Here is a 24,277-nt window from a genome sequence, read left to right as displayed (position 1 = left end):
AAATTTTGAAATAAAAAAATAAAAATCATAAGACATAATAATTCCAGTATTATCCAATATGTGCATCACAGACCATATTCCTTTCTTTCACTAACTTTTGTAGAATAACGATTTATTCCTGAATATCACATATCTACAATTCCATAGTGGGATGTTATGTGGGCTGAATTTATGCTTATAGATCATTTTCCAATATAGCAAAACCATGTGCCGAGCACGTGCTGAGCTGAGGGGGTGTTTTCTTCCGTCGGAAGTCGGAAGTCGGAACAACAAGTTAGGTGGCGCTATAAACACAACCCAGCAGCGTTCATAAACAGGAAGCAAGAACACACCTGATACGTGACTCCTGTTTTCCTCGCCCGCATTCCGACAAATCCCGCCCCTCTGCGCTGGGATTGGCTAGTGGTGCGGATTGACATGGTGTCCGCCATGTTGGATATATGAATCACTAACCAATCATATTGTAGGCAGTAAGATTTGTCGGAATGCGGATGGGGAAAAATTAGCGCGACCGTCGATACTTAAAACACAATCTCTCCGAAGTGACATTGTTAATCAGAGATCCGACAGTTTGTTTGTATTTGACAAACATGAAGCTTTTCGGTGTGTTGCGTGTTTCTGCTGTGTTGTTGTGCTGTTTGTCAGTAGGTAAGTACGTGTAATTTTATTATACACAGTGTTTATCATCTTCTTCAGATCTGCAGAGATAAATGGCTGTCTGGTGAAAAACATGAACTTGTTCGAGGCGCGTGAATGTAAACTTAGTGGTCGAGCTTAGCACAAAACTACTAAATAATTCATGAGACATGACGAGACTGTGGCTTTAAAACAGCATCTGGAAGTCTGAGTGGAGCTGTGACATTTATTATTGTTAACACGGATGTGTTTTAAACGTCTAAATAGTTTCTGACGCACACACACACACACACACACACACACAGTGCTGAGAAAAACTATTTTTCTGCTGTTTTTGTGTATATCTCATACTAAATAGTTTCAGAAATTAAAACAAAGGCAGCCTGATTAAACACAAAATACAGTTTTTAAATTATAATGTTATTTATTGAAGCTAAAAAATTATCCAATACCAACTGGGCCTGTGTGAAAATGTATTTGCCCGCATAGTTAGTAATTCCCCAAATCTATAAAACTGCATTCATAATGAGGTTCAGCTGGACTATATGCAACCAGGCCTAGTCTGGTTCAGTCCGGGAAGGGTTACAAAGCTATTTCAAAATCTCTTGGACTCCAAAGAGCTACAGTGAGAGTCATTATCTCCAAATGGAAAAACTCGGCACAGTAGTGAACCTTCCCAGAAGTAGCCGACCTTCCAATATTCCTCCAAGAGCACAGCAACAACTCATCCAGGAAGTCACAAAAGACCCATTGACAACATCATAGGAACTACAGGCCTCTCTGGCATCAATAAAGGTCACTGTTCATGACTTCACTATCAGAAAGACACTGGGCAAAAATGGCATCCATGGAAGAGTGGTGATGTGAAAACCACTGCTATCCCAGAAGAACATTAAGGCTTGTTTGAATTTTGCCAAAACACACTTTGATGATCCTCAAACCTTTTGGGAGAATGTTCTATGGATTGAAGAGTCGAAAGTGGAACTGTTTGGAAGACCGGGGTCCCATTATATCTGACATAAACCACACTACAAAAAGAACATCATACCTGTGGTCAAGCATGGTGGTGGAAGTATGATGGTGTGGGGATGCTTCACTGCTTCAGGGCCTGGGCAACTTGCAGTAATTGAGGGAAACATGAATTCTCCTCTCTACCTGAAAATCCTAAAGGAGAATGTCTGGTCTTCAGTCCATAACTTGAAACTCAGCATAGGACTAAGCATAGGAGTAAGTCCTAGTCCTAGAAGTAAGTGAAAAGTAAGTAAGTGAAAGACTGATCTCCACTTATCAGAAGTATTCGATTGTAGTTATTGTTGCCAAAGTTGGCACAATCAGATTTTTAAGTTTAAGGGGGCAATTAGTTTTATTTGTAATCGGTGTTGGAGAACTTTTTTTTTTTTGCTTCAATTAAAAATAAATAAATAGATAAATTGTATTGTGTTTACTCAGGTTACCTTTGTTTTATGTTGTATTTAGTTTGAAGATTTAAAACTATTTAGTGTGAGAGATGCACACAAACATAAGAAATCATGTTTTCACAGCATTATAGATAGATAGATAGATAGATAGATAAACAGCGTGCCCCTGAGGGAAATTGTATTGTCACAGCTGTGAACAATTAGACATTACACATGACATTACACATCTCAAATACTAACAACCCTGCTGATTTTTTTTTTTTTTTTTAACCATCACAGAAATTCTAATGTTTTCCACTACAAATACCATTACAAACCATCCCCTAACTATTACCATTATTGGTCTTTAATGGTATCCACTAGACATAACATGCCACCAATAGAAGGCAACAAATTACCACTAGAAACCCACAGGGACCATTACAGTTTGTAATGGTAAAAGCCTCCAGTAAATAGTGCTTCCTCCCTCACTTATTCTTTTCCTCTGCTTGTTTCATTGTTGTTATCTGTATAACAATGAAATATCTGCATACGGTGTATATATACATGTATACAGTACTGTGCAAAAGTATTATGCACAAGAATTTGCTGTAAACAATTATGCCTTCAAAATGAATAAAATGATACTTTTTTGTATTTAAAAAAATATCTCTTATAAAGGGCAGTAAACTAATAAAATATGCAATGTAGGTATTTGATCCAACATCTTTTTTTGCTTTGTAAAAATTCATCAGTAGTTTCGGGTAGAGTTTGTGTAGTTTTATAAGGAAAAGAGCTGGTAAGTTTTACTGAGCATCTTGGGGAGTCTGCTACAGTTCTTCTGGAGACTGTCACACTGTCAACAACTTGTTGTTGTTGTGATTGTTGAGGCCAAAAATGCTTGATTTTGCTGCAGTTGTTTTCAAAATTTGTGATGCAACTTGTGGAGTTTTGTCCTTTTTTCTTTCTTTTTTTTTGTGGAAAACTACTTAAATCGAACTACTTTCACAGTGATGTTTGTTGGTAAATGAGACCTTTTAGCTGTGCTCCTGTTCGACGCACGTGAATCGAAGAGGGCTAATACGAATACTTTTGCACAGTACAGTGTATATATACTGTATATTTTCTCATCAGTTAATAGCTAGATACTACATAATACCGTAGTAATAATTTAACGTTGGTGGACTGATTACATTTTTATAATTCCTCAGTAAAATGTCTTCGGCTTGCCTCAAATTGCCTTGATGTAGCCCTAACTGGACTCTATACTAAGTAGTTAGCTACGTTTAGCACATTCTCCACTCTGATACATGCAGGTATAGCAGCCTGCCAAACCCACAGAGAACACTACCACATCCTTAGAGTGCGGAAAGTATACAAATGTGATTGTGTAACCTCAAACACGAGTCACAAGATGAACAAACGTCTCGATGCAGGAAGCTTTACCCTCAGGAGGTGCAACTTCTTTTCCATTTTCTTTTTTTTCTTTTTTTGCTTTTTTCTTTTTCTTCAAAGCTCAGCAACCTTTCTGTTTATTGACATGAAGTTTCAGGGTATTACTCACGATCTCCAGAGCCTCGACAGTAAAAACAAGTTCAGTTCCTCTTCCTCTTGCTGAGTATGTTTCTTTGCTGGGTTTTTTTTTCTAAGTTTGTTCTGTTTCTTGCTGGAAACTGCATTCATGCAAACATAGTCTTGAGGTGTGACTGAGAAATGTGTCTTTTGTTACATATGAGAAACCAACACAATTTGTCATTCAGTTTTGCAGAAAATATTAAACTAATGCTTGTTTCACACACGATCCGTTTGCATTACGTATTTTTTTTCCGTGTCCATGTTAACAGGTTAGAGCAGTCACACTGCACACGGATGTGGCACGGCCAGTGCGGTACAGGAGCGGTGCAGTGCAGCAGTCTATTTGTGCCGTGCTGCATGTGCTGAATAAAAGTGATGGCACATTGTGGTCAGAATGAATACGGATTGACAGGAAATGTAGTAATTTCACCATAAATGCGTATAATTAAAGTATACTGCTGTTTTTCACAGTCATCTTATTACTTTAAGCCTGGGGTAAAGCAAAGTAAACCAAACACTTACCAAGAGTTGCAAAAATAACTAATGCAGTCAAAATTAGCTACATCTATAGTATATTTTCTTAATGTGAAATACACTACACAGCATGTTATATTGTGTGGGGGTGGACACTCGCATCTCAGCAGAAAATGGCAATCATGTGACATGTACCATGTTTAAATTTTTTTCCACCAGCTTGAGCAACATAATATATAAATCTGGCCTATACAGTACAGTGGGGGAAATGAGTATTGAACGAGTCAGCAGGTTTTTTTTTTTTCTTTTTTCAGTAAATATTTTTCCAATGAGACTATTCACATGAAAGTTTCACCAGACATCAGCATTAACTCAAGAAATCCACACATATAAAGAAATCCAAACATTAAAGTCCATAAATAAAGTTATGTGTAACAAAGCGGAATAACACAGGAAAAAAGTATTGAACACGCTAACTGAAAGTTATTTAATACTTAGTGGAGAAGGCTTTGTTTGTAATGACAGCCTCTAGACACTTCCTGTATGTAGAAAATAATGGGCTGCAGTATTCAGGTGTGATTTTGGCCCATTCTTCTAAACATATTGTCTTTAAATCTTGTTCAATTTGATTCAAGTCAGGTGATTGACTGGGCTATTCTAACACCTTGATTTTTTTTCTCTGAAACCAATTGAGAGTTTCCTTTGTTGTATGCTTTGGATCGTTGTCCTGCTGGAAGGTTCACCCACATCTCATCTTCATCATCCTGTTGGATGGCAGCAGATTCTTCTCAAGAATCTTCCGGTAAAGGGCTCCATTCATCGTTCCTTCAATTATATGAATTCTGCCAGTACCATGTGATGAAAAACAGCCCCACACCATGATGCTTCCACCTCCAAACTTCACTGTTGGTATAGTGTTTTTAGGGTGATGTGCAGTGCCATTTCTTCTCCAAACATGGTGTGTAGTATGACAGCTAAAAAGTTAAATTTTGCTCTCGTCTGACCAGACTACACTCTCCCAGTATTTCATAGGCTTGTCCAAATGAGTTGTAGCAAACTTTATACAAGCTTCGACATGCCTTTTCTTTTGTAATGGAGTCTTGCGGAGTGAGCGTGAGCAGTGGATAGCATTGCCTATTGTTTTCTCTGTGACGATGGTACCTGCTGTCTCCAAGTATTTCTGGAGCTCTTTCCGAGTGGTCCTTGGCTCTTGGGCTACACTTCTCACTTTTCTTCTGACTCCCTGGTCAGAAATCTTGCGAGGAGCTCCTGTGCGTGGCCGGTTGATGACGGAGTGATGTTGATTCCAATTGCGGATAATGACCCCAATGATGCTTACTGGAGGATTCAGAAGTTTTGAAATACGTCTGTATCCGATTCCATCAGTATGTTTCGCAACAGTAAGGTTGCGAAGGTTTTGGGAGAGCTCTTTGCTTTTACACATCATGAGATGTTTCTTGTGACACCTTGATAAACGAAAAGCCTTTTTATAGACCATCAATTTACCAATCCAGCTGATATTAATTTGCACAGATAGGAGGTATAATTACTGATGGATTTCAGCTGATTCCTTACCTTGGAGAACTGCTTTTTCTTAGCGTCTTCAATACTTTTTTCCTGTGTCATTCCACTTTATTACACACAACTTTTATTTATGGACTTTAATGTTGTGAATTCTTTATATTTCTAGATTTCTTGTGTTAATACTGATGTCTGGTGAAAATTTCATGTGAATAACCTCATTGGAAATATATTTACTAAAAAAAAAAAAATGTTGAAGCATTCAATACTTATTTCCTGCACTGTATAGAAGTAATGAATGGAATATTACATTGTTTATATTCATTGTGTTTAAAACGGAATACATCTATGAATGATTGCATTACTGTACTGTGATGTTCTTTCAAAAACTTTATTCAAAGTCCTGTCACCCTCCACCTTCATGCCCTTTTCTGAATGTGTGTTCCACCGCGGATCAGCTGCGCATTGAAACATACAAACGCGTCTTACGTGAAAGCACAATGAGCATGTTCTAAATTCCAGCACCGAGATGTGTAAATGAGATAAATGTAAGTCGCTCTGGATAAGGGTGTCTACCAAATATGCAATCCATTGTATTCAGAACTTTGACATGGAAAGTCTGCCATTCGACACGGAAAAGTGCAATGGAGCGGTCGTTCAACTCAGAATTCCAAGTCAGAAACTTGGCCAACATCTACCTTCCCCAGGTTCTCTAACATAAACAAACCTGTTGTCACAACCATTTATTTTACTTGATATGTAGCTTCTCTGTTGTGAAAAGGTGTTTTAACAGTTTGGTAAGTTTAGATTTGTAATGTAATTACACTGATGTCAGCCTAAATTTACTAACGTGAAAAGGCCACTGTAACCAAAATCATTTTTTGAACAAAGATAAACAAGTCAGTTGACCTACATTATACATAATTTCTCTTCATTATTTCTTTTAAATCTTAAGTTTATCAGATTCAGAGACTGAGCATACAAATATGAACATCAGCAACTTCTGAGTGCAGTGGATTGCAGTGATGTAATCACGTGTCCACAAGTCTGTACTTCTTGATTTTGTTTTTGATAGGGATGCACCGAAATGAAAATTCTTGGCCGAAACCGAATATGATGAAAAACTGGGTCGAAGGCCAAATACCGAACACGTTTTTTCCATTTATTTTACCATTTTTTTTCACCATTGCATAAATTAAATACTCAAAATGTGATTTTTACTATTTTTTCTTGCTTTTCAAAGAATATTTTCAAAATTTACCAACAAGGCACAATATAACTTTAAATAAATAAATGAGTAAAATAAAAATATTTTGATGTGGTCATCTTTGAGCCCCCTTGAATAGCCTATGTTAGGCCTATAACTGACTGCTGAAAGAATGTAACAACTACAGCTAAAACTACCACTAAAAAGTGCATTAAAAGGTGCATTAAAAGGTGCATTGACGAGTGCAAAAAATGGTTCTATTCGGTTCTATATGGCTGATTATATTGGGGATATATACCGCTCACGTCCCTGTACACCTCGTGGAGTATTATGGTAGATGTAGTATAGTTGGATATGTTGTTAATGTTCTGTTCCCTTAAATAAATACGTCTTTACCTGCTTCCGTACTCTACTCCCTTACGTCTCGCAACGTGACCGAATACTCCGGAGCAGAAACAAAACAAATGCACGTGTCCACAGTAAACAATGTCACGGTTGTCAACATCCGAAGAGCATGCGCTCGTGCACGTAGCTCGTGCATGTGTTCGCTCACTCATCGCTCCGAGCGCGCTGCTGGAAGTGGAGGTTGTGAAATTTGCGCATCTCACTCTGGTTGCTAGGCCATTTGGCGCGTCATCAAACACGTCATTGTTCGGTCAAATTTATTCGGCCTTTTCACTTAATAATTTCGGTTGCCGAACATTCGGTGCATCCCTAGTTTTTGATAGTGATCTTGAAGCATTGTTTTGCAATCTATATCCATACATGACTGTGGAAGAATTATTCTTAGTACCAGGGCAGTGTGTTTTGGTCTTAATATGGCATTACTATATTAATATAAATGTAAATATTTCTGTTTGTGTCTGCAGTGTGTGCTGTATTACCTGTCCCGCAGAATGTGATCATTCAGACGTGCAACATGAATTATGTACTGAAATGGGATTGGGATCCGAATCAGGCACCAGACGACGCAAACAACGTTACTTTCACTGCACAGTATCTGCCGTAAGATGACATCTGAACACTGCACCTAAATAAAAGGCCATCTGCCTTACCATTTATCATGTACTGTTTTATTTAATGACTACTTTTAATAATGCTAACAGGCGGTCTTATAAATACATTTTTGTTTTAAGCAAATTTGCATCCGTTATCTTATGCTGAGGCCATGATATATTAATGTAGGATCTAAAACCACAATGTAATGATTAATTTCCTCACTGGGTTATTATTTCTGATTGCAACTCTACATAGCTATTCACCATATATGAGTATAATGGATATGCCAGTGGATTAGCATTATATCAGCCTATATTGTAAACTTTAGCTTTTTAATTAACTTTTTTATTTAATTCTAAATAATGCAGTTTTGTAATAGTAGTGCTGAGCAATTCTATAGGGCGTCCCAAAAATCTCCACACACAGGAGAATTTTTTTTTTAGCAAGTAATGTTTAAATAAAGTTACTTTTTAGCTAAATGTAACTTTATTTACAAAACATCCACTGCATGATTGCCATTTCTTTGCAAACACTCACAGAGTTATCTCTCCCAACTTTGGCTCCCATTTTGACAATAGTGTCGTGTGTGTGTGTGTGTGTGTGATGTGCTTGCCATGTTATCTGTTAAAGTCCAACCCAACCTTGCGACAGCTTCCCAATCCAGCCATGAGGATGATTTCAATACATTTTTCTTTTGTCAAAGGAATTCTTAAGGGCTATCTGACTTGCTTTACATTTGACGAGTTATGCAACAAAATGGGACCACTCGTCGCGCCTGCCATATCATGACCGAGAAGTGCATAGCCATCACTCTGTATATAAAGTATATATAAAGTATATAAACTTTTTTGCGATATTTGAGGGTTTTTTTTTCTTTTCGAAATTCACGCGTTTCTATTACCTGTTTTTTAATTTGCAATTTCAAATAGCGAATTAAACAGGTTAATGGAAACGCAGCTATTGTCATTCTTAAAAAGGTTAAGAACCGCTGCTTTAGATCAATCAACATACAGATATGTTCGATTGTTAAATCTGTAACACTGACTATACAGTTTGCTAAATATACATCGCTCATCACGGCTACCTGGCTAGCTTGTTGCTAAGAAACGATGAGCTTGGAGGTGTGCGTGTTTTCTTTCCACTTTGCAAATCAAATGTGCCGAGATGGAAAATGACATCATTCCAAGCTGCAAATTATCATTTGCTATGCAAGTCCAACGCGGCATTAGTAACTCATGGACGGAGCTTGCAACTTGCAAAATCATCACTCAGGTGAAAGAACCATAAAAAAAAACACTTGCACGGTCCAGCAAAGCAATCTTCAGTAGTAGTGTAGCAAATGCTAAATTTTCAAATGTCCATTTTGTGCCAGCCTTAGCAGGCAAGATCAGAGTTTTAAAATATTTAGCTAGATCATGTTTTTTTTTGTTTGTTTGTTTTTTTTACATTAAAATCTATTTGGCTGAATCACAAATGTCTTCCAATTCACAATTGCATAAATTATAATCGAGTATAACGGGTAACATGGACTGGTCATTTTTTTAAATACTTGAAGCCCATGTAAATAAAGGAGTGACAGTATTTGTCTTTTAGTAGTTATTGGTATCAAAGCATGAAGCTTATAGTGTAGCTAGCTACTTTTCTATGAATGAATGTGTCTGTGAAATTTCTCCTTCCTGATTCCAGGATGTTTAAGATGAGTAAGCCCAAGCGCAAGCAGGACTGGAAGTCGCTGTGCAAGTCAACACCTGAACACGTCTGCGATTTTTCCTCAGCGCAACTGCATTATCTTGGCATGTGGCTGCTGCGTCTGAGGGCTCAAAGCGGCCAAAACGTTTCGTCCTGGGTCCAGATTGAGTTCTGTCCCGACAGAGATGGTAAGAGTTCCATCATTTATTCAAACGTTCTGCTGTCGGTCAGAGGGAAAAATATGCACTAGGCTTCAGTGAGCTAGACTATTGTAGTGAATTTGGTTACAGACTTTAGTGGAAAAAATTTAATTCAAGTTTAACTTGGGGCTGTACAATTAATTGAATATCGATCTTGATTTCAATTTTGACTGTCCACGATTACATGGACAGGATCGACTGCGCTATTGATGTTTAAAGTTCATCCTCCGCTCATAGAAAACTCCGCTGGAGCACTTCCATTCACAATAGAGCGGTGCAGGGATGACGTCATTTTGTGATGCCAAAACCCGGAAAAGAGTTAGCATTTTAGCTTTTTTTAGCTTCACTGCGTGCTCCAGCGCGTGCGCTAGGGGAAATCGTGACATTAACAACTTACTAAACGGGACTACAGACGTTGTCCGGGACATTAAACGTCATCACGCCGAACAGGAAAAACTTTGCAGATAAACTGGTTCAGGTATGCTTTGCACAATTCCTCCCAAAAAATGTGGATTCAGATTCATCCACAGAGTAAATCTGTTTTATGGAAAATGTTTTTAAATCGAGTTTGGAAAAGTTGTCGGAATCTTGATGATGGTGACGTTGAAGTCGAGCGACCGTGGTGTAGTTCGTTTATAGCGTACGGTCAGCTTTTATTTCTGGAGATTGTATTTAGGCTTCAGACTTCGTAAAAGTTGTGTTCATTTGTGAAAATTATCTTGATGGACAAAATGTGTTAGTATTGTAATCTTTTGTTGGTCACAGAGCTTATTTTTTGCAATAATCCAAAAGCCTATGGGAAAATACATATACCTATTGGGTTTTTGTCGAGCGAACCAGAGTGATGCTAACTTCCGGGTTCCGGTACAAAATGACGTCATCCCTGCACCACTCTATTGGGTGATTTGGCTGCGTGTATCCTCCTGTAAACAGTGTTACTGACTTTTCTGCATTCGCCTGAATTGTTCTCATTTGGTTGCATATTGTTATTGGATTGCATATTTTCATTTGGTCGATGGCATTTTTATTTTTACTTATCCTATATTTTGGGTGCAATTTTATTTATATTTTGCTTCTGCGAGATGACGCACTTTAACGACCAGTCTAATTTGATGCAAAGATTTCTACATTAGCAGGAATACAGCCCAACATGGAGGTGAAAGCAGCGGTCTGTTTATTTAAATGTGAAAGTGCAATAAAAATATGTTGCCCCTAAAATCAATGAATAATCGTGATCTCAATATTGATCAAAATAATCGTGATTATCCTTTTGGCCATAATAGTACATCCCTAGTTTAACTTAAAAGCACAAGTTGTCCAAAGTTCTTGTTGGAGTTAATGAAAAAGCTTAATCTAAACATGGTTTATATTAGATTGAACCTTTGGCGAACCCAGGTCCGTTCTCTTTTGTCAGGAATCCTGTTTGATACTAATTGTACACAGGTACACCAGCATTAACTGAAGGGTAGGTCTTTACTAAACATCACATGCTCATTGCATATTGGACATGGTAAATGTCTATCTCAAGGGGAAAAGTTAGCTCGGTGAAAGTGATTTAATGCTAGTAATTTATATTTATAGTGAGGAGTAATTCTTTCTTTGGAATAAACTGGCTTCCTTTAGGTGGGTTTTCAGCGTTTACATTCTCATATTAACACTGTGCATATTACAGCATATCTAAAATAACATCACACGAATGCCCTGGATAAAAGTGAGCACAAATAAAAGCATCAGTCGATTCATTAGGATTTATATTTTCTCTTACTGTAAACATCTTTCCAGCACTTTGTTTTCTGTCGTCTCTCAGACTCATGTGCGCTGTAGCTGAGCATGTGATGTCCAATAAGGACCCTTTCTGTTGTGTGTTTGTTTGTGTTTCTGATGTTGCTGTTGTGTTTTCACTGCTTGGTTTTGCTGTCAGGTTTTAGATTTTGCAGTTCATTCAGCTTGTGTTATGCACTTATAGCCCACCATGATTATATTGTTTATTGCACACCCTGACGCCGTGTTTTCACTGCTTACATACAAAACACAACTACTTTTTAAAAAAGTGCTGAATCACCATGATTTGCTGGATGGCTGGTTCCATATTCATACACGTATGCAGCGTTTCAAATGTGCACTATACATGACATACAACACACACTGGCTCTTACTCGTTAAAGATTTAACAAACTCACATTTGATTTGCAGCTAAATCATCAAAATCAATGTTATCAGTAATATAGCAAATATCGTAAGTAGTCAACTGCACACACATGGCGCATGAGAGATAGTGTCAGTGTGTAATGCGTAAATATGACTCAGAGTCACAGCGTGGATCTTTATCAGCTCATTAATCCTGTAATTGAGTAACAGGAGCTCTGAACTGTCTCTCATCTGAACTGTGGACAGACAAACCACAGGCCCAGGAATATACTTTCATATCGATACTAAAACGTCAGATGTCACATTTTATTCATTCTTGTAGTCTGCTTTTCAGTGTTTGATGAATTTCTTTAGAAATCTTTTTAGATGAAATAAGGATTTCTTTGGTTTATAAGCTAAATCTCACAGCAGCTTTATTTCACTACATTCTTCACTGTATTACCCAAGTATTAGTACTGCATTTCTGTATATATGTGATGTTGTACAATAAAAGCACACAGACCATAATGTTATCTTTTAACCCCTGCAGCTGTCATCGGGCCGCCCTCTGCAGTGAACGTGACCCCTGTTAATGGCTTCCTGCAGGTTGCAATCTCTGACCCTTTGACTATCACCAATGGCTCCATGAAGGAATGGCTACCCAATATGTATTACTTTATACAGTACTGGAAGAGGAGCTCGTCAACACAGGTATGTGTACACACCGACCGAGCACTCCTTGCACATATTTGTAATTAACATTAACAGAAAGCCTTCATCTACAGCCTGTTGAATAAATAAATGAGTTTTAAAAGTAGACATTGTGGTGGATGCTTAAAGGAGATGATGTTGATGATCAGTGATTGCATTCATTTGTTTTTCTGTGTTGGTAGTCTTTTCATGCTTTCACTTCTCAAATTTGATTAAAAAATAATCTACCAACCCGTATAACCTGACCACAGCCTTAAAACATGCACAGGTGTGTTTGCGGTTTCTTTTTATTCCTCTTTTATTATTATTATTTTTTTTTTTTTTTAGAAACTTTCCATGACACTACCGCATCACCTCTGCATGTGTCTTTAGAAATTGCTAAGAAAGTGCTTTGATGTCTTTTCTCCCTTTAGTTTAAACTCTAGTAAGAATTTAATGCGAGCATTACAGTTTCAACTCAGTTTTATTGCTGTGCTATTATTATTATTATTATTATTATTATTATTATTATTATTATATTATACACTCATTGGGCACTTTATTAGGAACACCTGTACACCTACTCATTCATGCAATTATCTAATCAGCCAATCTTGTGGCTGCGGTGCATAAAATCATGTAGATGCGGGCCAGCAGCTTCGAGTAATTTTCCCACCAACCATCAGAATGGGGAAAATGTTATCTCAGTGATTTTGACCGTGGCATTATTGTTGATGCCAGACGGGCTGGTTCAAGTGTTTCTATACCTGCTGATCTCCTGGGATTTTCACATTCAACAGTTTCTAGAGTTAACTCAGAATGGCACAATAAAGAAAAAAAAACATCCAGTGAGCTGCAGTTCTGCAGATGGAAATGTCTTGTTGATGAGAGAGGGTCAACGGAGAATGGCCAGACTGGTTTGAGCTGACCGAAAGGCTACTGTAACTCAGATAACCACGCTGTACAATTGTGGTGAGCAGAAAAGCATCTCAGAATGCAGAGCATGTCGAATCTTGAGGCGGGTGGGCTACAACAGCAGACGACCACGTCGGGGTCCACGTCTGTCAGTCAGCCAAGAACAGAAAGCTGAAGCTGCAGCTGACACAGGCTCACAAAAACATAGGCACACAGATGGTAGGGTCAGAATTTGGTGCCAACAGCATGAAGCCATGGACCCAACCTGCCTTGTGTCAACAGTCCAGGAGATTCTCAGCATGAAAGTGTACCTGAAAAATCTGCATTAATTGTGTTATGCAATCAAGTCAACATGGGCCAGAATCTTGAAGGAATGTTTCCAACATCTTATGAAATCCATGCCACGAATACTTGAGGCTGTTTTGAGAGTAAAGAGAGGCCTTACCCAGTATTCATTTACTGTTCTTAATAAAGTGCTCAGTGAGTGTATGATAATACTGATGTGATCAGTACCACTGTACTCGGTATATAATGCTGTATACCAAACACTATTTACTTTCTTGTATATTTAATCATAGAAAAACATTTCTGCATCTGTGACTAATCAGTTTTCTTATTTAGTATTACATGGTGCTTTTAGTACTTGTGTATTTCCTTTAGTTTTTGTTTTTGCAAGCACTTCTAATATTTTTCCTCATTTTCTAGCTAGTTGAGCTAGATTGTGGTTTGGTTGTGAAATGGAACTAGTTCGTCTCCATGTCTAACTAATGCACATAGCAGTGAAATAATCAAACGCATCACATTCAGTTCCTGTTTTTAAACACCTGTGTTGTCCTGAGATGTACAGGACAACCACTGTTAGCTAAAAATGAGGTACATTTCTTAAGAAAGATGCCGATGTAATAATATTTAAAGGATTATCATGTTAATGATCACGATCAAGCATTTGATAATTAAATAAATCTTTTGGTAAAGTAGATTCTGAAAGAAGTCATCAGCTTTCTGTAAGAAGAGTTCTGCTGTTTCCATCTAAATAACTAATGGGCTTTTTCTCTCACTTCCATAAACATACAATTTCTCTCTCTCTCTCTCTCTCTTTCTCTCTGTACAAAAGCCTACTAATCTAACAAGCGCCAATAATCTGGTGATTCTGCCTGAGCTGGAGAGCTGGACATGGTACTGTGTGAGAGTGCAGTCTATGGATGACTATTATAAGAAGGCCAGTGTCTTCAGTCCCACCTACTGCACACAGACGGACGGTAAGTAAAGAAACAGAAATGGTTTCATGGTCGCAGGTTTTTTTGTTTTTATTTTAATGGTTGCTGTTTTGTAGTCTGGCAAAGTATGAAAATTAAATTCACAAAATCCAGTTAATGCTTTTTCATAAATTTTGGATATTGTTAAAGGCGATTTCACACCTATTAGTCCATTTGTCTGAATCGGAGCTAAATTGATACTTTTGCTTTGTTTGCCCATGTGGATGGGTTTGGTTTTATATTGTAAATCGTTAAACAAGCAAAAAAAAAAAAACCTCAGCTGAGGTGAATGCAAGCCTGGAAATTCATTAAATTACTTGGATTTATACAGAGAACTGCAGACAGAGGTGAAAGTGTGGAGCTTTCAAAATTTTGCTCCGTTTGTCCAGGGGTGTAACCAGGCCTGGGCATTCAGGGCTGTAGCCCCGGAGACTTTTTTTCTTTAGCCCCGAATAATTCTCCACTTGAAGCAGTTTTTCACTACGTACCTAAACGTCAGTAAAAGAAGACGGCGATGTTGTAATGTTGTATCTTTAGTGAATGGGGCCGAGACCAATCAGACAGCGTTTACAGGAAAATATATCTAAACACTCGTGTCTTATTGGTTGACGGCTCTCAATTCCGCCAAACGCTAGCCTACGAATTCAGTCTGAGGAAAAATGGATATAAGGGGTTGAACCTGAAACGCTAACATCCTCTCATGCCAAGTAGGTAAACAAGGTGTGTAAATGTATGAGTTTCAGGTTACATGATATGAGCAGGGCATAAGGACAGCTTACACACTTTGCATGACGCTGTAGCAGCGAAACCCATACAGTGATGGCTTAGTTGTGCTTCACCTTGGTTATCGACACCAAACTAGCCCAGTCTCATGTTAGATAGCCCAAAAAGTTTTAGATTTTATCGGTCTTTTAGTCCTGCAAACAGTGATAACACCCGAAGCAGGTTTTATGAGAAATCCAATTTTTTTTTTTTGTCAAATTTTTAAGCAACTAGCTCTCACCTGCAAGAAAAAAATGCATGGAAACAGTCTAGTTAGAAGTACGTGCACCTAGAACACAGGCTTTAATTTCTATGGAGTTTGCAGGGTCGCTTGTGTCATTGTCATGGTAATGGTTTGTGCCAGAGTTTGTTGGAAAATAATACCACACTGCTCAGGCATTAAACGACCTGACAGACGCTGATTGAACATGTTCAGTCGGTGAAAACAAACGCCAACAGGGTTAACACACTGATCCGACAAACGTATCTGTTGGCATTTGGGCAACGTTTGTCTGTGCAGTGTGAACTGGGCTAAAGGATTCCACTAGTGTCTTAAGTGACTATATCGAGATTCACCTAGAGTTTTTGGCCTGTCTTGGAATTTCACCTAATTCACCGAGTTCCACATATGTGAACAGGTCACACACAGGGTTAACACTCCACACCTTACAGTCATCATCCTGGCATCTGGGCGTGTCGGTACTGTGTTCTGCCTCAACATGACACCCTGGCTTTTTCAGGTCGTGCTACCTGTTACACAATAAGACACTGCTGTTTATAGAAGTGACTCATTTTTGTCCAGGCATCTTGCATACAAATACATTTTATCGTAAATAATCCCACAGTATGTTGTTCTTTCGGCTGCTCCATTTCGGCGTCACCACAGCGGATGATTGGTCCGCAAATTTAATTTGGCACAGTTTTTACGCTGGACCCTGCCCTTCCTGACGCAACCCTCCCATTTTATCCGGGCTTGGGACCGGCACTTGGTGCAACCCCCAGGGGCTGGGGTTCTCTGGGAACTAAACAATCCCATAGGGTATGTGCCTGTATAAAGCTAACACCAGATAAACAAAAAGATGAAAACAACAAATAAGACAAAATGTCTAAAATGCTTTGGTAAATAATTGTATAGTAGAGAATGTAATGAGGAAGTCTCTATGATGAGCATGATGGGTATTTTGCTTATTTATGGTCAGGTATTTTCATTTTTTATATAAAATCTCTATGAAACGGCAATACATATTGACCCTTTTATTAAAGATGTTCAGTGGTACGTTTCGGAACAAGATCTGTTGTGTTTTTGTTTGTTTGTTTGTTTGTTTGTTTTTAAACAATGTCATTTAGCTCTACGTTTATAAACATTGTTATATTAAGCGTGGTGCTTTCTAACCTTATGGTTTTGATTTATTTTTTTAAAAATTTATGCATTCTGCCTCTTTGAAAATGTAGAGCACCTTGCGTACTATTGAATGAAACTAAATCCTGAAATTAAATGAAAATGAGGAAGATCTTTAATCAGGGTGAGCGATAATATTTCTGGCACATGATTCTGAAACCACCTGCAAACCACAAGGCACCTGTTCCAACCAGTGAGGGAAGAAATAAGGGAATTAGATCGTGGGACACCTGGTAGAGCCACAAACACACTTGAAATAAAATGTTACAGGTGTGCTGTTTTTGAAAATAATCAAAGACAAAGAGTTACTGTTTCCACGCAGAAGAAATTTGCCAATGTATTTTAAATTTATTAAAGAACAAGACATAATACTTTTATTTATAGTTACATTTAATGTTGCGGCACATCCAAGTTAGTTTCTTCTATCACTTGCAGCTTTTTTTTTTTTTGTCTGTCTCTTGAAGTTCATAATACAAAAAAATTCAGCTCATCTTGTTACCAAGAAACCACAAAGCCCTTTGTTACAAAGCGCTGACACTGGAGTCTCTCTTCATAAATACTCATCTCACAGAAAACTTCACCATACCACAGTTTCTATGAAAATGATTGGTTACTATAGAAACAATAAAGAGCAAGTGCACTAATACTAAACCTGTGTTTTGCTTACACAGTGGCACTGCTGTCTGAGTCAAGCTGTGGTATAAAACACAATGACTGCAAACATTAACATTGTTGGTAATAGATGAGACACATACCCCGGTGGTGATCTGTTTAAAATCCAGCTCTAGTGTACACTGCAAGCAAAGTGCTGAGAACAAGCACTAAATAGTAAAGAAGCTTCAGGAATCTTTCCATGTTTAGACTGCTTATGGAGATTTGTGTGCAAAATAGTTGTGAATGTACTTCACGCTTTTATAGTCAAACTAGCCGAGCGGATCTGTCTGCTTTAGACGTGATTTGCATGTGCCAGTAAGACATGGGACACTGTTTTATTGAAATTGTTTCAGTTAAAAAGCAAAACAAATCATAAAACAGTTGTAACAGAATCAAAATGATGCAGCGAAACTTTCTAAAAAAACAAACAAACAAAAAAACAGTCTGGTTGAATCAGTTGGTATCAGCCTTATAAACATAAATCGCTTGTATTTTAGGGGATGTTCTGTTTTATTAGATTTCCTGCAAAAAGTGAAATTTGTTTTTCAGGTCAGACCCCATACTGGCAGATTGTTGTGTACTTCCTGTTGTCGTTGGGGCTGAGTTTCCTGGTGTTGCTGGTGCTTTACATGTGTATCTTCAGAGTGGTGAAGATAGTCAAGAACACCTTCTATCCCTTAGTCCCGCTGCCTCCATACATCCAGGAGGTACAAAAGTTTCATTTTTTAAATTTCTTTTCTTTTAAAACACAGGAAGTTCTCCATGTATGCTTTCAGATAATCCTTCTTAGCTGTTTTTTAAAGGTATAATCACATCCATCAGAGTATACATCAGTGCTAATCTAAATGTGGCATTGTAAGTTCTGTGGTAAAGACTGACTTGTGTATATAACTTGAATGACTAAATCAAAGGTTAATCTTTTTGGAGGAACACAAACACACCAATAAATCCTGATGCCTAGAAATCTTGGCTCATTTTGTCTCGACTTCCATGCTCACCTTTAGTGTACACTGCGGGCTCCTTCTCCCAGTCGTACAGACTTGTCTCTTGACTAATTATAACCCAGCACATTGCCTTCAAAGCAGACATTTTTATGCGTATAGAGTTGCCAGAATGTAATCAAGCAGCTGCATGGCATGTAGTTGAAACTTATTTCCTCTTCATTTAATCACTGAGAGGCTGAGTCTGTAATCGGCAGAGGCTTTACGGAAGCACTTCCTTCCATAACCATTAAGACCAAATTCGAAAAGCTGCTCTTGTACACTAAACACCAAATATACAAACCAACCATGAACACAAAGGTGTAGAGTTCAAGGATGTTTCATTTTCATAAAGTATTGTCATTTTAAAACAATTTAGTCCAAAAATTCCTTTAAAATTATTCACTAAGAAAAATTCATTGTGCTTAACTCACAAGATAAAGACGAGGAATCTATTTTAAAGACATTCAGTGAGTGATGTTTCACAGATATTGATTATCATGCTAACAAACAGGCTTAAATGTTTAATGTATTAATAGAAAAACAAATTACGTTCGTTAAAAAAAATTGGTATCTCCCTTTTTGAATATAACACAAAGATTCTCTCATAAATTCCATGGTCACTCTACCTTAACACGGCTTTATGCCTCTAACCGCTTTTATAGCCTGTGCTTTCAGTGTTCTACTATTTTCCCCAAAAAGGCTTGTTCCTCCTGTAACACCAGTCCTTGTTCAGAATAAGGTGTGGTTCCAACATAACACTGTATTTATTTGTTTGTTTGTTTGTTTTTCTTGGGGGGTCTATATCTTTGTTTTTCTGTCTAGAATTCAATGAAGTTAAAAATGTGGAGGTGTACAACAGTACAAAACCTCTCAGTCTGAAGACCTGCACTTGTTGAGTGCATGATCAAAATGAGTTGGATCGTGTGTTATAGTGTAAAGTTGCTTTTGAACCATACGTTGTGAGGAGTTGAAACCTCAGTAACAGTGAGTCATAAACAGGAAATGTAGCACAAACCTCCACGGTCGATGTCCAGGGAAGTGGTTATCATAACTGTAGATAAATGAACAAAACCAAAAAGGATTTGCAGTTAAATGGTGACCCACTTTATTCATCTGTTGTATTTGTAGTTTATATTCGTATGCGCTTGTTCTCTAAGGGGTGTAGTGCAACAATTCTTAATGGCAATAACTAACCCCTAAGTGCAACTTAATCTGCATTTCAATACATTGAACAGCAATCTAATATTACAGTAATAATAACCTTTTAAAATATTTGGCGATATGTCAGTTTGATGCCATTTTGCACTAACTGAGGAATTAGCTTGATGTGTTGGCTGATATTTAAAAAAAAAAACAAAAAAAACAAACTCTATTTGTTGTGTTATAGTCCCTCATGTTTATTTGTCACGTTACAGAAACCATAGTTCTGCGAAGTGTCCATGTCCAGTGATCATATAGCATGACTATCCACATGGAGAAATCTTTTTTTAAATACTGAAACACAGCATGGATGTATACACGTAAATTCGCTTTTTAGTCTGCGCATGGTCATGTTCACTTTGAAGAGAATCACGGAGTAGTTCTATTTGTGGCGAATTTTGCACCTGCTAGAGGGTAGGTGTAAGTTTTGTGTTGTAACTTAAAACTACATTGAAATCATGGGCTTGGACAAAGTCCACAAGTTCGAAGGTAGTGGCCATTTGCGTTCAAATTTAGCTAGGATAAAGCTTGCTTGTAGCTGGTGAAACCGGCTGCTTATCGTTACGTAATGGGAGTCTGTGGGAATCTTCGTATTCCTGTTTAAAACCTATAGTAAGACAGTGAGTGGACGTTTATGGTGAATCGGATACATTTGGTGTGCGTGCTTTTTATTTATTTATTTATTTATTTATTTATTTACTTATTTTCAGTGTCTCAAGCAATTGCTTACTGCTGCTTCAGTGGATTTATTTGTTGTCTATTTATTTTTGTCATCAGTACCTCGACTTTGGCAGCTCAGAAGCGCCACGCTTGTTGAGTGCTGAGCCGGAGCTGGAGATCTGCTGCGACAGGCTGGATCTTCTGACCCCTGTCACCGAGGTCATCTTGGAGGTCCACTTGCCACCTGAGATTTCGCAGCAGAGGGACAGAACACACAGCCGACACAGCAGCTGCGATTCCGGCGTTTATTCCACAGAGGGCTCGGGCCCGAGGCCGAGCGAGGTTGGAGAGGTGACGGTGGAAAAACTGGGAAGGAAGATGCAAATCGAGGAGCTGGACGAAGGAGTGCAAGACGTGTGCGTCTAATCTGGGAATGAGAACAGCCTTGAACTGGCTTTCATGTTCGGTTTGTGCTGCAATCTCTTCCCCACATGCATCCTGCAGAGACATAAAAAGACTCCCAAACAAACTGCCTGTTAGAAGGGAAGGTTAGAGTGACCTGATCTCTCGGCAAATCTTTTATGAAGTTGTAAGAAACGATAATTGCGCCGCCCGTCCTGACTTTTCATACCAGTTTAAAAGATTTGCACTTTTAACACATCACATTTTCTTCCAGAATTTACTGTTATTACTCTACAACACGTTACTAAAGGAAAAAAACAGATGAAATAAATGGCACATATGGAATAAAAATGGCATTAAAAATCCCAAGGGGGAATTGTGTAACGTGAAGGACTGATCTGTATGCTGCTTATAAACAGTTGAATCTTTTTAAGCCATGATGTCAAAAACTGTCTGTTTTGAAACTGTTTTCTTACTGTTTAAAGCCATATATACAGGCTCTTAAACAACAAAATCTCACTTTTACATTAACATTATGATAATGGTATGTTTGTCAGGTTTTTGTGTATTTGTAGCTATGTTTATTCATTGTTTTGACAATAGTCTCATTTTAATATGATTAATTATAGTATATCAATTTTAATATGATTCTTATAGAATCTGATATTATGTCATAGATTACTTTCTTCATTTGCTTTTCTTTACTTCTATTTCGAAGGTTCTTCTGTTTCGTGATTGTAAAAGCTCCATTTGTTTTTCTCTCGAAAGAGAAGACAACTTGTACACATATATGCCTTTTACAACATGTTTTATTGTATGGATTATCGAAAGCTGTCGGTCTGACTGTTGTGAATTTCCATATTTTCTCTTACATAGTAAAACAATGTAATCAATACATTTTTCCTGCTGTGGCAGGAACAGCTGCAAGAGGGTCGAGGTCATTTTGTTGACCTTGATCACTTTTTGCTGGAATGTAACATTAAAGTACAGAAAAAGGATTCGCAGACGAACGATTACTTTATTTTCATGTTCATTCATCTCTGCTCGGCATCCTTTGCATCTGTCTACATCCACACTGTAGACATGTTATCAACCGAGTGCTGTGTAGCTCTAAGGTCTGGTTTATTAGAACAGTGGAGTGTAATGCAGTAGTAGAGCTTCTGTTACAGTTTATCTTCTCACGTACGTTTATGTAAATCATTTCCCTCATTCATTTCCATAATTTCCCTCTGTGGTCTAATTTAGTGAAATGATGGGACTTGTTTTGTTTGTTTTCATTGTTGTTGACGCTTCACTTGTCATCACTTTAATAATGCAGACCACTCTATCTCTTTCTGTACCTAATTTCTTGTTTGAAGTGTTGTCTTCAGCCAAATAATTTATATAAATGCATGTGATAAACCAAAACAGAGGATCTGCTACAGAAGCCATACTAGCTCATATTTAGAAAATGTGTATATATATATTTTTTTGGGGGGGGGTTCCCTTCTCCCCAAACATGGGTTGGTTCTGCAACAGTAGTATTTGAATGCTTGGTTTGGTCTGCTGAAATACTTGGCTGGGATTGCATCCAGATCACATTCCACTTAGTAGCGGCCTCTGGAGTATGAGTTTATTCTGTGCTCCAAGTTCAAGAAATGCATAGCATTAGTCATCTAAAAGTATACTTAATAAAAATAACAGCAATCATCATAACTTTCCAGGTAACATTTTATTTGAAAGGAAATCTTCATAAATTATTAATAAATGTGTAAATATTTTATAAAATGATGTTGGTTTGTTCATAAATGACTTTTTGTCATAAAATAATTTTGTCTTGTGTACCATTAGGTGACATCAGCTTTTATATAGTATAGCCATCTTTAGATGAAAGCAGAGTTTTATGGGTAAGTGTACATTTTGTTTAGTGTACATTTGTCCAGATTCATAACATTTCCTGGTAGAGCCACCAGTGACCCTGACCAGGATGTCAAGTGCTGTATCAGACACTAGAGACACTACAGAGCATCCTTCAGACTAGCTGACCTTTCTTTGTTTTCCGAGTGAACCTCACCTGGCAACCTACGTACCTCATCACTATTATGTAAAAAATAAAACGCAGCAGGATGTGCTTTTATAGGAAATTAATAAACAGTGGTGTGATATTTTGTAATAACAGTATGCCCTGACATGTTTTAGTCCTATACCAAATCAATTTGCCAACAATTACAAATTTTAATTATTAATGAATTACACATCATACATTTGATCCATTTGTAGCTACATTTAATGTACAAAACAAGTTAGTTCCTGTTAACACTAACATTGTAAGATTAATAAACAATCATTCAACTACCTGTCATTTTTCACACTTTTAAAAGTTGTTAATTAGTACTTTTAGATTATGTTAAGCATGACACCTCCATTATGTTAATTGTTACTACTGTATAGAAGCCATAATGTATTAGAACGAGTGCATTAATATGAACCTGTGATTGGTCTTGCAGCCAACACTATTGTCAGAGCTGCTGTTATAGAAAATTAATCAACACCATCCGACCAGTCAGAATTGAGAAGCTTGTGGTATAAGTCAGTGGTTCACAAAATGGGGTCTGGGGACCACAGGGATCTGTGAAGAAAATATACAGTACAACACTCACTAAAAACATGCAGATACAGGTCAAGAGCTTCAGTTAATATTCAGAATGAAGAAAAATTGTGATCCTTTTGAGTTTATTTCTCGCATGGATGTTGGTACCAGATGGGTTGGTTTGAATATTTCAGAAACTGATGATATTTTGGGATTTTCACTCAATAGTTTTTACAGAATGGTGCAAAACACAAAAAACACCCTGTGTGCGGAGGGTCTGCAGCCTGAAACACCTTGTAGATGAGAGAGATCAGAGGAGATTGACAAGACTGATCTGAGCTGACAGGAAGTTTATAGTAACTCAAATAAACACTCTTTGCAACCGTGGTGAGCAGAAAAGCATCCCAGCGTGCACTACACATCAAACCTTGAAGGTGGATGAGCTACAACAGCAGAAGACCACATCAGGTTCCACTCCTGTCAGCCAACAACAAGAATCTGAGGCTATTATAGGTACACACTCACTGAAACTGGACAGCTGAAGACTGGCAAAAAATGGTGTGGTGTGGTTTCCCCCCGTTTCTAATCTTCCATCCATCCATCTTCTATACCGCTTTATCCTTTTCAGGGTCACGGGGAAACCTGGAGCCTATCCCAAGGAGCATCGGGCACACGGTGGGGTATACCATGGACAGGGTGCCAATCCATCGCAGGGCACAATCACATACATATCCACACACCACGGACACACCAATCAGCCTACCATGCATGTGTTTGGACTGGGGGAGGAAACCATCCATGTTACTTGAGAACATGCAAACTCCGCACACACAGGGCCCCGGTGGGAATCGAGCCCCTGACCCTGGAGGTATGAGGCGAACGTGCTTACCACTAAGCCAATAACTCAAAGCTCAATAACCCAAAAACAACTCAAAAACAAGCAGTCATAAAATAATAATAAT

The 24,277-nt window shown here is 38.0% G+C and overlaps 1 protein-coding gene across 1 annotated transcript; it reads left to right on the top strand.

The window, feature by feature from the left end:
• The first annotated feature begins 391 nt into the window (after positions 1–391).
• Positions 392–22,992, top strand: il10rb (interleukin 10 receptor, beta). Its single transcript, XM_053626393.1, has 7 exons — positions 392–648; positions 7,680–7,815; positions 9,496–9,686; positions 12,376–12,536; positions 14,545–14,689; positions 18,051–18,208; positions 20,462–22,992. Exons 1-7 carry the CDS (start codon positions 591–593, stop codon positions 20,768–20,770), a joined length of 1,158 nt encoding a protein of 385 aa, XP_053482368.1. The 5' UTR covers positions 392–590; the 3' UTR covers positions 20,771–22,992.
• Positions 22,993–24,277: the final 1,285 nt, after the last annotated feature.

The sequence above is a fragment of the Ictalurus furcatus genome, chromosome 6 (genome assembly GCF_023375685.1).
Source record: "Ictalurus furcatus strain D&B chromosome 6, Billie_1.0, whole genome shotgun sequence".
Classification (NCBI taxonomy): domain Eukaryota; kingdom Metazoa; phylum Chordata; class Actinopteri; order Siluriformes; family Ictaluridae; genus Ictalurus; species Ictalurus furcatus.
Note: the sequence above shows the minus strand (reverse complement) of the source record. Positions and strands in the feature narration are given on the sequence as shown.

Excerpts from the sequence above, each read along its gene's own strand:
- il10rb (XM_053626393.1), top strand. The coding sequence starts at position 591 with ATGAAGCTTTTCGGTGTGTTGCGTGTTTCTGCTGTGTTGTTGTGCTGT. Across the intron at positions 7,816-9,495 it reads TTCACTGCACAGTATCTGCC|GATGTTTAAGATGAGTAAGC; the intron begins GTAAGATGACAT and ends TCCTGATTCCAG. Across the intron at positions 9,687-12,375 it reads GTTCTGTCCCGACAGAGATG|CTGTCATCGGGCCGCCCTCT; the intron begins GTAAGAGTTCCA and ends TAACCCCTGCAG.